At 32.6% G+C, this 13,004-nt stretch overlaps 2 protein-coding genes across 4 annotated transcripts; both read right to left on the bottom strand.

Annotated features, from left to right (window-relative positions):
* Window positions 1-122: 122 nt before the first annotated feature.
* LOC119081325 (probable enoyl-CoA hydratase) lies at window positions 123-1,465 on the bottom strand. The gene is made up of 4 exons (XM_037190113.1): window positions 996-1,465; window positions 645-939; window positions 390-584; window positions 123-329 (listed from the first exon to the last, which is right to left on the bottom strand). Exons 1-4 carry the CDS (start codon window positions 1,425-1,427, stop codon window positions 205-207), a joined length of 1,047 nt encoding a protein of 348 aa, XP_037046008.1. The 5' UTR covers window positions 1,428-1,465; the 3' UTR covers window positions 123-204.
* A 2,322-nt stretch (window positions 1,466-3,787) lies between these two features.
* On the bottom strand, window positions 3,788-6,513 carry LOC119081324 (zinc finger protein 512B). 3 transcript variants are annotated; one of them, XM_037190110.1, is made up of 8 exons: window positions 6,434-6,513; window positions 5,325-5,702; window positions 5,160-5,262; window positions 5,010-5,093; window positions 4,887-4,940; window positions 4,739-4,821; window positions 4,418-4,681; window positions 3,788-4,360 (listed from the first exon to the last, which is right to left on the bottom strand). In XM_037190110.1, exons 1-8 carry the CDS (start codon window positions 6,440-6,442, stop codon window positions 4,217-4,219), a joined length of 1,119 nt encoding a protein of 372 aa, XP_037046005.1. In that variant the 5' UTR covers window positions 6,443-6,513; the 3' UTR covers window positions 3,788-4,216. The 3 variants fall into 3 exon arrangements, with proteins under 3 accessions (XP_037046005.1, XP_037046006.1, XP_037046007.1); XM_037190111.1 differs by lacking the exon at window positions 5,010-5,093; XM_037190112.1 differs by lacking the exons at window positions 4,887-4,940; window positions 5,010-5,093.
* Window positions 6,514-13,004: the final 6,491 nt, after the last annotated feature.

The following is a 13,004-nucleotide window of genomic DNA, read 5'->3' as shown; positions in this document are numbered from 1 at the left end:
TACCTAATCATCAAATTATCAAGTTACTGAACTCTTTTACGTATCGATATGTCCAATAATATTACATGGTTGAATAATCTGATTCGTCCGTGTCAAACGGCAGGTAAAATATTCACAGTCATTGGTTATGCAACGAAGAATTTATTATCTAATCCACGAACTTCACAAGCCCATCTTCTCTCTCTGTCTTAAATCCCTTAAATCTTACGTTTTGTCGGGCTGATCGTCTCGGATATTTTGACTTTCACGTTCTCTTTTAATCTCATCCATCTCCCAGTCAGCCAATGTTCTTTCTTTGATATTACTTGATTTTCCGCCTCTTCCAATACCTAGTGTGGCGACGATACCATGTTAGTTTATCAAAGTGAAAAAGGGAAACTATGACTAACCACTTTTAAATTGAGCTGCACCGAATTTCATTTCATTAACAACATCGTTGGTTAATGTCATTATCTCATTCATACAGGATGTGTCCAGTGATTTTGTTTCAAAGGCCGACGTATAAATTCCGTTGCGATCATGGTTCAAAGATGCTTGCGGAAACTTAGCCAGACAGTTAGCCAAGTTAATCGATTGTCCCAGAGCTATACAATGAAATCTTTGAGTATTTGTTTAGTGTCTGTTTGTAGTTTTAGACAACTCACCCGTTCCAGGCGCTACAATACGATTTGCAAGTCCTATTTCAAAGGCTTCTTTGGCAGGAACCATTTTGCCCGTCAATACAAGGTCTAAAGCTCGTGACAGTCCAATCATAGCAGGAAGTCGGACTGTGCCTCCATCCATTAGTGGTATTCCAAATCTTCGATTAAAGAATCCCAAAATTGCATCATCTTCGACGACTCGTAAATCACACATCAATGCTAACTCTAAACCATTCGCAATGCAAAAGCCGCTTATAGCACAGACCATAGGTTTTTTTATTAGTCGTCTAGTTGGACCCTTTAAGAAATTGCGTTACTTTTAAAATATCATACTTTTAGTTGTAAACCACTTACAACTGACCCTTCCGAACTCATCAAGTTTTCCAGTTTTATTGTTTCGCTTTGCAAGTCGCCAATGTCATATCCAGAAGAAAATGAACCACCAACCCCATGAATTATGCCAACTGGAGATGTATCATCATTTTCAAAATTTGTAATTGCCTCGCAGATTTTAAAGGCCATTTCTTGATTGATGGCATTTCGTTTCTGTGTTCTATTGAGCCCAATGATTGTTAACGAACCATAACGTTCTACCAGAACCGAATCTTCTTTGTCGTTGCTACTGTTTGTCCCATTAGGTATGGTCTTGTCCCCTGTCGAATTAGGTTCATTCTCCGTTGAACTCTTGCACCGAATTTGTTTTAGAATAGGTCTGCCTCTGCAAATACTATGCAGAACCTTTGAAGAACGTTGAAACATTTTTACTGAACGTAAACAAAGTCTCATCTGTTCTACCGGTTCTACCTCTTGTCAATATGTGCACATGTGTGTGAAGTGAAGTGACATTCTTATGACAGTTTATAAATGTAGCGCTGAAAAACGCACAGAGTTTGAATTTTCGAAGTAAAACTGTACAGACGTGTAAGATTTAATAGTCTTAATAGCGGGTCTTTAAATTCTTTCGATGCGTTGCATGCCTTGCAAGGATAAGGTTACTATACATATTATTATTGCTATCACCACTAATCATCTGTGTGTTCTTATATCACACCACTGCTCCCTAGTATGAACACTGAATTGTCAAATTTGGAGGCTTGAGTGATAAGAATTGTTTGTACTGTATGTTTTATCTCCAGGAGCAGTGATCGTATGATAAAAATATTGAGATAATAAATTTTATATTTATTATTAAAAGATACTCTGAATTTGTTGCAATATATTCTGCATCAGGGTGTTTGCGATTCCGTTTTGAACACAGACGTTAATACTTAGTCTATTTTTCTTGAATAGGTATACCTATTGTATATATCAATTAAAAACGTATGCTGCAAGTTGAAATAGAATTTTCGATAAGAAAAAAATATTCCAATCTAGATTCCATGTCTCCATAACAACTACTAGAATTAATTAAGGGGAGTTGAATGCACTGCTCCAAATGCTGTTCATAAAAAGATAGCTTGTCATTTGTTATCGACAACGACGATGTATATTAACCTGTCACAGACTGCAAGCATAATAACAGTTTTACTAATAAAACTATTACTTGATTTGATCGAAGATTTTCTAGATTGATTTCAGAAATCTTTTACTTCATTTTGAACATGCTTTTTGATATATAAGACCGACTGTAGCAGGTTTTAAAAGAGGTTGCTAGCAAAATAGCAAAATAGCAAAATCTATTATATAAAGTTTAATTTTTGTTTGTTAGTTTGTCTCTCTATAGGAGCCCAGACGGAAAGTCTTACAGACTTAAAACTTGGCATACCGACTAATGAGGAAAAGTTAGGAAGAACGCGCGTTTTTTTTTATTTTCATGCGTTATTTGACGCACGATTTTTTTTATTTTCATGCGTTATTTGACGCACGATTTTTCTTGCCTGTCTTCAACGTGGAAAAATTTTGACGTGTGAAAATATTTTTGAAAGAAAAATTTTCCTATGACGCGTGTAAAAATTTTTTTTGGAAATTTATTTTTTGCGCGTTTTTTGTGCACACGTGAAAATATTTTTTTGTGGAAAATTTATTTTTGATGCGTCCAATTTTTTAAAATCAGTGAAATTATTTTTTGGTGATAATTTTATTTTGACTCATGAAATTTTTTTTGAAAGAATTTTTTTTTATTTTGACGCGTGAAAATGTTTTTTGGGGAAAATGTATTTTTGATGCGTGGAAAATTTTTATAGAGAGAATTTTTTTTACGCATGAAAATATTTAGGATATTATATTCGACCGATAGAAAAATTCAATGTTACAGATAAAAAATAATAAAATACGGATAGAAATGTGATACATGTCGCTGGCTCCTCTTCCAGCTGGATGTTGATTGACAGCGAAGTTGACGCGAGATCCACCACCTGCAAGATACTTGTTTTTTTTTTTTGAAAATGATGTGGAATATCTTAGCACAACTCAAGATTTTGTTGAGTTGAGTTGAAATTGATGCCGTAAAGGCGTTTTGTTGGTTCCTAGGGAATTCATTCTTTTACGAAATGGAACGTAAATGCGTTTAGTTCATTCCTAGGGAATTCATCCTTTTACGAAATGTAACGTAATATTCTGTCATTAAAATAATCCAGAGCAAAGGTACCCGGCTTTACACTAGTGTATAATAAAGATGAATGACTTGTCCACGAGTTTGTCCACGAGCCACGAGTTTGCTTGTATAATACCTTTAAACAGACAGTTATATCTCACCGAGAGCTCTGCAGTCGCGCCTCATATGGTCTAATCTGTCTTGTAAAAGAAACATTAAAACGGACGATAAAGAGACGTAAGAAACTCCACTGATGATAAGCTTGCCATCGGTGAAATGTTATAACTTAAACGAAAGTCCGTTTAACTATATCGATGGAACATTGATTACATACAGGAAATCGGTTGTAACCTTTAATTTTATTACTCTACTTACACCGAAACTGTCGTCGTTTGTTTTGGTACAATAAACTAAATTATAAAACCAACAGACAGTGGAATATAAATGTAAGAGAATGTTATGAGAGAGTTCGTATATGGTTTTACTGTTGCAATTATTACCGTGTGCATTAAACAGCCGCCGTGACTGTTATGTAAGATAAATAATACATTTTCACGTAACAATTTAATTAAGTAAAATGAACATTATTGATCGGATGCATAATAAAAAAAGTTATGTTTTGTGTAATTTTTTTTATTAAATTTTATTTTTCTTTAAATAATAAAAGTCTGTACAAATTTTTACAATGAGAAAATAAAAATAAAAACAAAAGTAAGTCGAAGGTTTTTATAACATGAAACAATATAAAAATGCGTCAAAATAAAATAGAAAGAAAAAGAAAAACAGAAAAGAAAAACAGAAAAGTACAAGAAATATTACACTCTACAAAATATATCACAAAAGCTGGTAATTTTCTTGTTCTAATTATAAAAATATAGGAAGTCTAATGAGAGTTTGATAGTTTCTTTTTAAGTAAAAAATTTGTCGAAGATTTTTTTTCTATAAACTTAACGACGTTAAACACAACAAGTATAAATTTTAGTGAAACTTTTCCTCTACGTTTACCTCGATGCTCCCCATTCAATTTATTCCTTTAGTTAACTTAATATCCATGATGTTCATGATGGTCATGATGATCGAAATGTTCGTGATGATGTTCTTCATGATGTTCTGGTAAGTGGATTGGGAAATGGACAGTTTCTTTAACTGGATATGGAACTTCCTTATGCACAGGGAATTTGACCTCCTAAATAGATCAGATGTTAGATTTCCACGCAATCAATTCAATTGTCAATCTTCTCACCTTGTAGACTGGATAAGGTTTGTCAATTGGAACCTTAACTTCATAGGGAACTGGTTTTTCGACGGTGTATGGAATTTTCTTGATAACTTCGTAGGGTTTTGGTACTGGTACTTTTACATGTACTGGATATGGTTTCTCAACCTCGACTTTGTATGGTTTATCAACTGGAACCTTGACTTCGTATGGTACCTTCTTTTCGACAACAACTGGATATTTGTGTTCAACTTCTACGGGATAAGGTTTGTCCACAAACACTTTGTATGGCTGGAACGATTTTTAATGAAAAAATTGTTTTCTGCACAAAGGTTATAAAAGTCTTACCTTATCGACGTACTCCTTGACCTCATAAGGCACCTTCTTGATAACTGTGTATGGCTTTGGTACTGGAACTTCCACTTTCACTTCTACAATTTAAATAACACAAAATTTAGGAAAAGTACTTTTTCAACAGAAAATGAGTGTTCTTTACCATATGGGACTTTTTTGATGACTTCGTAAGGTTGTGGTACGGGTACTTTAACGTCTTAACATTTGAAAAAAGGAAATTTTATTTAATTAATCTATTTTGGAAAATAAATAACCGAACACCTACCATATGGGACTTTCTTAATGACTTCATAGGGTTTTGGTACGTTCACTTTAACTTCATAGGGCTTATCAACCTTAACTTTGACCTCTGTAAATTTACAACAATAAAAGTTATTCCTTGTCTGTTTAACCTATACGATCAATATCTACTAACCATATGGGACTTTTTTGATAACATCGTACGGTTGTGGAACATGGACTGGTACTTTAACGTATTCCTTAACATGAACGGGCACCTTCTTGATCACTTCATAGGGCTGAAAAGTTTGGTCAACCAATGAAAACCTGTCAAACGATCAATATCTGTATAATATTTTACCTGTGGTACGGGCACATGCACGGTGTATGGGACCTTCTTTTCAACTGTATATGGTACATGTTTTTCAACAGTGTATGGTACGGGCACCTTCTTTTCAATGGTTATGGTTTTAACGTGCTCATGATGATGATGGTGTTCGTGTCCGTGGTCACTGCCTCCTCCAAAGTCATGACCGCCGAAATCATGACCGCCGAAATCATGACCACCGAAATCATGACCTCCATAATCGCCGATGGAATGGTGTAGACCGCGTTTTTCCGTTTTCTGTGATTCAGCTTGTTCAATTTGTTTAGTTTCTACTTTTGTCTCTTTTTTGTCTTGAGCGGCATCTGCTGTGACTAGTGCCACGCATACTGCTAGACAACAAGATAATGTTACCTATAGGAAGCAGAGAAAATAAATTAATCTTTCACATAATGAATGAAAAGTCTTCCGGTTAATTGTAGTTATTGAATACATAAAACGTATAAAATGCAATGTGCATGGTAAATATTCAAAGTGCATAATAAGTAATCAAATGTCCAATGGTAATTTGAAAACTCGTTTCGTCGAGACGGTTACTGACAATTAAAATTATTATCCAGGTTTTTGTTTATAATTTCTCTGGTGTAAAATGTCAGACTGAATTTATTCCTAAAATAAAATCGAAAAGCGAATTATAATGTGCAATTCAATGATCTGATGCCGATTTGTGTAGCATTTTGCACGATTCATATAAAAGGCGGCTTCACTCGAAAATATTATAAAAATAATTTATCATAAATTTAACACTTTTTAATTTTGCACCATCTCCATATATACACAACGAGACCGCATTTAATGGGTAGCACTGTTGGTATAATACAAATTCCTTCACAAGAGCTCTCAATCACATCGTAAACTCAAATGTGATTTTAATTTGATTTATTATTCCAGTTTCTTATATACTCTAATTTAATGTGAAATCACAATTTAAATGGTTAACGCGACTAATGAATTCAACGATCAATTTAAATCGCAGAAAAAAATAACTGAACAACGAAAAAAGAGAATCAAAACGAAAACACTTTTTTATTCGCAAATTGTTTGAAGATTTTTTTATATCCAAATAAACTCCAAAATCCACATACCAATTGCATGGTGAGCTATTAGCTAATAGAATAAGCGAGACCAGAGTAGGTACTGATTTAAAAACCACTGTTCAACAGCTATATATACCATCCAGTAAAGTTGGTCTGAAAACAACAAAAAATAAGCCGTTGAGAAGTTTGATGGTGAGGTATATGTCCCACCATTTGAACGAAAAAGCATTTTTTTCGTTAACAAAATAATAACAGCTGTATGTAGTGTTGTGGGATAAACTTTCGCCGCAAAAAGTAATGCACCTATTTCATTCGTGTCCATTCTACTTTGTATGTTTCGTTTATGGTTTTTTTTTAGTAAAAAACTCTTTTATGAGATATTATGCACATGATGGAAATCGCGCAAATATTTGCGTAGTGTTGGTGCTTATAGCTGAACCGTTTTATAATTTGTTTTATTTAATTAAATTACAGTACTTGATGTGATTATTACTAATTTCGAATAATTTTTTATTTTGAAAAGAACAAAATAATTGCTTTTTTATTAAAAATTATTACATTCGATATTACATGAGAAGCACTTGTATTACACGAAAAACGTGTAATCGGAATATAAGTATACCGCTAAAAGTCTGAAACATTTGTAACCGATTTGGACGTTATTATTCCGCATACGTTTATTACCAGAACACCTTTGATTTGCTTAATTTATTATATCTTGGATTGAATTTTCATATTAATGTTTAATTAGAGACAAAATACCGCATTGGAAATTGCTATTATGTAGTGCACCCAATAAAATCCGATATATTAAATACTGTGTATTGAAGCCAAAAATAATCAATCGTGGACACATACAAACAGACATAACAGTGCAATTTTAATTGGACATCGCGATTGGACTATTGATTGATTCAGCGTATTTTTGTTTTCTATTATTGGTTTAATTTTGGTGCACATTGTGTACTGCACATACTTGGCAAAACAAAACATTTGAATATTTAATTGTATTGTTTCAAGAACTAAAGAGCATATAAATAATACAGGAAGTCATTGTTTGTATATTGTTACCAATTTTCTGCGTGTTGCTTCAAGCCTCTTGCTTGTTTATAGCTGATTTGTCTAATCATTTCAAGCGAAGATTGAAAAGACTGATTGTAAATTGATTTATTTATCAAAAATCTGATTGTAGTTTTTTTTTCTAAATAGGACAACTGGTTTACGTTAAATTGACTATTTGTGGTGACAAGAAGATTTGCTTCGGGAAATAATTAATTATAGCGTGATTCCAGATAATGGTTTTCTTTTATTCTTTTCACTACTGATGTTTATAGGCATAAAAAGGAGTTTGCCTTAAGCGGTAATGACTAAGTTTTTTTTTGTGATTTTACTGTTAATTCTGGTTGTTCTTAACGGACACAATATGTTTTTGTAGAACTTTGGGTGTTATTATTTCACCCTATTTTCTGTAATGATTTTGCTCTTTGTAAAGTTTTTTCGTAGATAAGACAAGCTTATTTAATCAGTAATATTCAACTCGATATTTTGTGTACCATACCTCTCTTATTACCATTTACTGCCATGAAAACTACCTTACAACTCCAGAAGAGTACAAATGAATACATTAAACCATTTAGAAACGGCTGGCCATTGTGATTACGATTGGCTCGTCCTAGTGTTTGCTGATTTAGCAAATAGTATAGTAACACTAAGGAAATACAAGTCCTGTCTTGGAAACTGTATAAATTTTGAAGTTTTAAATTAAAAGAAAAACAGTCATTACATCAATGCACATCAATACGTCCATTTGTTATCGATTTATTCGCAACGACCTAAGGAATAAACGACAATCTCAGACTAATGCGGTCTTATTACAGCAAAAAGCCTGCTCAAACAAATGAAGTAAAAGATGTGAATATCTATTGTAAATACTTAGATCAAAAATGAAGTAATAGATGCGACATTAAAATCTCTGCAAGTATTTCGTAATATACAACACATCGAAAGTACATTTTAGATCATATATTAAGAGAACATTGTACACAAAAATCGGCGCTATTAAAATGATTATATAGGTAAGACCTCTAAGAAACAATATCTTACAAATGCTAGTTGGTTCGTAAAATCAGTTTTTCTACGTCCACAAACTATATTCTATTTATTTATTCACGCTCTCGCTTCAATAAATTTGTGTTTCTATTGTAAAAATCCTGTAATTGGTAATAGTTTTATTAAAGATTGCGCAGTCTTCATTATATTTATTTATGTCAAAATCACTGCTCTAGATTATGATCGACAAACACACTACTTACATCGAAAATATTGCAATGTTTATGTTTTTGTTATGCGACAGTTGTTAATTGAAGTTTACAATTTGAAGAAACAATTGTTCGACTGAACATGCTTAAGAACTATATTCACGTTGCATATTTTGTTACCTATGTGTCTGCACTTTCATGCATCGAACGTGTGATGAGAGCGTAAAGTGATCAGAATAATTGAATTGCACATCGTTAAAGTTTCGTTTTTCTTTCAACACTTATGTGCATTTATCAATGGATGAAGGACATGAGTTAAAGACTTAAAGTGTGTTTTAAGAAGTCCATCGTCCGTATCGTTAACATACTGCTGTATTGTACTCTAATGATTTCTCTTGAACTGTGTAATAGAAAAAATATGACCTAAAAAACTGTTCAGCTGGTTGCAATGTGACAAAGAATGTGAGATGGTAATATAGACGGTAATTCCAGCTGATTTTATTTAGCTATGAAATTTACTTAAGTGCACCAATTTGTAGAACAACAATTTAGGATTTTTGAGATTAGTGTAATTTCTTTTCGAATACATTTTGATAGTTGAGTACTTCGGAAGGACCGACAAGCAATCTAGAATAAATACACCGATAATTCACACAAACATCAAAGAGATATAATAAAGTTGCTTCCCTCGTCTTGGTTCCTCTCTAACTTGTCTTTTCAGTTGCAAATTCTTCTACATACACTTGCTGTAGTTGCTGCAATATTTATGTAAAGATCTTTTGATTTGACTAAATGGATAAATTGAAATTATTTTAAGTTTACCGAGCTTAATCGAGATTTCGTAATTTCAAAAGCTAATTAGTCTAGTTCGAAAAGGTACCGCAATTAGTAAAATTAAATAAAATTTCATGTTGAAGGTTACCAAAATATAAATATGATTCGAATAAGCATTTCGAAATTGGAATCAATAATCTAAAATTCATTGTGACTTGAAGGCTAAATGCACCTTTTCCCTAAGTAACACATAGCCATTTATGCGCGCAGACCATTAACCTATTCCATAAAGAAAACATTTTCCTAAAATTCATACAATTTCCATTTTTTGTCAATATATGTAACTCTTTCTCGTTATACTAACAGTCTCAAACAAACAATAGGTCAATGCATTGCCAATTACATATGATCAGATTCAAGATTAAAACGTATATGTGCTTCTATTACATCATTTTTTCAAGTAAAAGAAAATATAAAAAAATCGCTTGAAATCATCGTCATCGTCGTAGCACACATTTTATGGTCTTTTTTCTGCACATAACGAATACCGTTCATGATATTCCGAGCCATCATATGATTTGGGTTTCAGTTAATTCAGATACGAAACATTATTATTCAACAATTTTCAGACGGCGGTAAACGTTTCTTCGACTGTTAATTCTCCGTATCTTTTTCTACTTTTAATCTTAAAAATATTGTTGTTTTGTGAGTGTATGCCAAACGAGTTTTCATTCAAATATCATGGTAACGGTACGAATCTTCCGCAGTTTCGTATTTTGATTTATTGCTTTTCTTCGATCTAGCTACTTTGGTGTTTACTACCTCTGGTGCACTGCCATACATACACGTATGTTACATGTAAATCTATGCTTTGGTCTAGTGAAACATATAAAATTGTTGTTATTTGTCTATGGTTTTTTTCTATGTTTTATTTTTTGTTGTTATTATGATTTAAGTAGAGTGCTTTCATTTTTTTTGCTTGCCGCTTTATTATGATTATGAAATTATGAAATATCCACGATTTACCTTAATACTTACCTACATTAACCGTACAATGGTTATATTATATGGTAATATTTTGGTTACATATGTTCTCGTTATTATGGAGTTGTATCCATAGCGTGTTGTTTTTTTTATATTTTTCAAGACTTTTGATATGGGTTATTGAACAATGATATTTATTTGAATTACCTTACGAATGGGTAACAAGTTTTTGTTGGTTGTTCATGTAGTGCTTCAATCCAATTCATGAACTTCTCCGATGCATAATTCAAAGGTTGCGATCGAGTTGAAAGTATTTACAATTTTTTTAAATTAAATTTTTATCTTGACTGGACACTGAATGAATCGATGATATAATTTAAATCGAACAAGTTTCGAATTTAGGCTTATTAAATAATTACATTTCGAAATTTCGATTGTGATGTCTTACCCTAGTTACATTTTTGGTATATTTGGTTATGTACGTGGAAGTCATAAACAGTTTTTAGAGTATAGAAACCAACATATCCTTACGAATGGCAATATCTATATAATATTATGAACTCTAGCCAACATTGCATGTTTAAACAATGAAGTGATAGATTTTATTGCAATCTAGATCTAATAATATGGCATTCTGTCCTCGAAATGGTGTGTCGAATTCGAGGGGGAAACTATGTGAGCAAATACTGGGACTGGTGTTATTTGGCATTGATGACCAATAGCAATAGAAGGAAATAATACGTCAATAGATGCGCCAATTGAAGTAAGTGGGACAGAGTTTTCTCGCGTGGCTTCCCTCTCGGTGTCTCGGTCGAATTTACGATGGAAAACTTTTTTTGTGGATTTTCTAGTGACTAGTGCAAAAAATTTAAAAATTAGTGCGTTTTTTAAATCTCTATGTCTTCCTTGACAACATTAGCCTGTTTTATGCTTTCATTGTAATTGAAGGGTTTTTGACTCTGTTTTCCTTAGTGATCAGCATCATTCACAAGTGATTATCCAGCTGTTAATCAAAGTAAACAACCACTTGTCCAAAATATGTTGGTATGTTACAGGTTACAGCTATATGCGAAACATCCATCATCAAAAACATCTATCATAGTAGTTACTACACTCACTGGACGATTAGTTCAAATATTTCTGAATATTGCGCTTATAACTTGTGACCTTGAAGCCGTCAAGCCTGATATATCAACTCGACATATTCCATATTCTGTTTTCAGCATTCACTGCAGACCATTGACGCTTAGTGAATAGACACAAAGATGATGAATATGTGATTACTCTCTGTTTCAATAAGAAACGATTGGGAAAAGTAGTACACGAACTTATGCCAAATTCAGAATTAGCAGCTGAGACTGTCCGTTGAGTCATTTGTATACACTAATTGCAAATTTATTTTGTTAAAGATGGTAGTTGAGAAAAGATCCGTATACTGCAAACAGAGATATTCCTACTGTTCCACATATTTTGTGATTTTACAGCACTTTTAAGCATGCTGAAATAATGAACCTAAAAGACTACACACGTGCTATGAAAATGTTATCACAAGTGACAAAAGTAATTTGGCTTTTACTTTATAAGTTTTTTAAGCCATTTTAGCCCTGAAAAGGATGTCTATCACTACCCTACAATGCATAAAATATATAGTGTAGAAGAGATGCATGATTTTGTGAGAGAATTTCACACTTTTCCTACTCAAAATCTTGCATCTCTTCTCTTTTGCATACGTTTTTTATGAGTTGTTGGACAGATCTTTTCTCTATCGAAAAAAATTTCATATTTTTTTAAAAAGTTTATTTTATTCTTTGAGATTTGTTACTGTTTTCTAGATACTCGAAAATCTCCAAACATCTGTTCGGGAAGATCCGACCCAAATATGCCCATCTTCGAACTTGACCTCACAAATATGATGATAACATTACCTTCTTGTGAAAAAAATGAAAATCGATTGGGTTTTACACTTCAGTACGGGACTAAAAATAGCCATGCTGAATTAAACTTTGCAATCAAATGTCAGCAAACCTTACAATACTATACTTTAATCTGATAGCCCATCGTCACACTAATAAAAAGAGGACGATGATTCTCGGTTGATTAGTTTTTATTCGTCAAATGGTCAATGAATATTACTTAATTGGCCAAAAAAAAACTGACAATAAGCACAAATTTATTCAAATGAAACACCATCAACGATGTCATTAAAAATTCTGTCACAGCGCAGCATGTATAATGTAACATACACCTCAAAGCCATTTCTTTCTCAACATTAACATATTTCTCATGATGAATAAAAAAACAAAGTTTTTCATGATGTTTACCAACTATGTAATACGACTGTGTCCAATTTTGATGATCCATCTGTGTTATGAATGAAATTTAAATATTTCTCACCTTTGCTTCGTGTGCCACAAGGTGTGAAACTTATACGAAAATATTTTTTCGGAAAAAGTAGATTTATAAATCAATGAAGTGTTTTTTAAATTGATATATGCAAACCGTGCAGCTTTTTTTTGTACACATTTTCCATATATGTACGGACGTGTATCTTTCTTTTGTTTGATTAATTATTATGAAAATAATGCACGCTGTTGTGTGTAAAT

Source organism: Bradysia coprophila, unplaced genomic scaffold (assembly GCF_014529535.1).
Source record: "Bradysia coprophila strain Holo2 unplaced genomic scaffold, BU_Bcop_v1 contig_358, whole genome shotgun sequence".
In the NCBI taxonomy this organism is placed as follows: domain Eukaryota; kingdom Metazoa; phylum Arthropoda; class Insecta; order Diptera; family Sciaridae; genus Bradysia; species Bradysia coprophila.
Note: the sequence above shows the minus strand (reverse complement) of the source record. Positions and strands in the feature narration are given on the sequence as shown.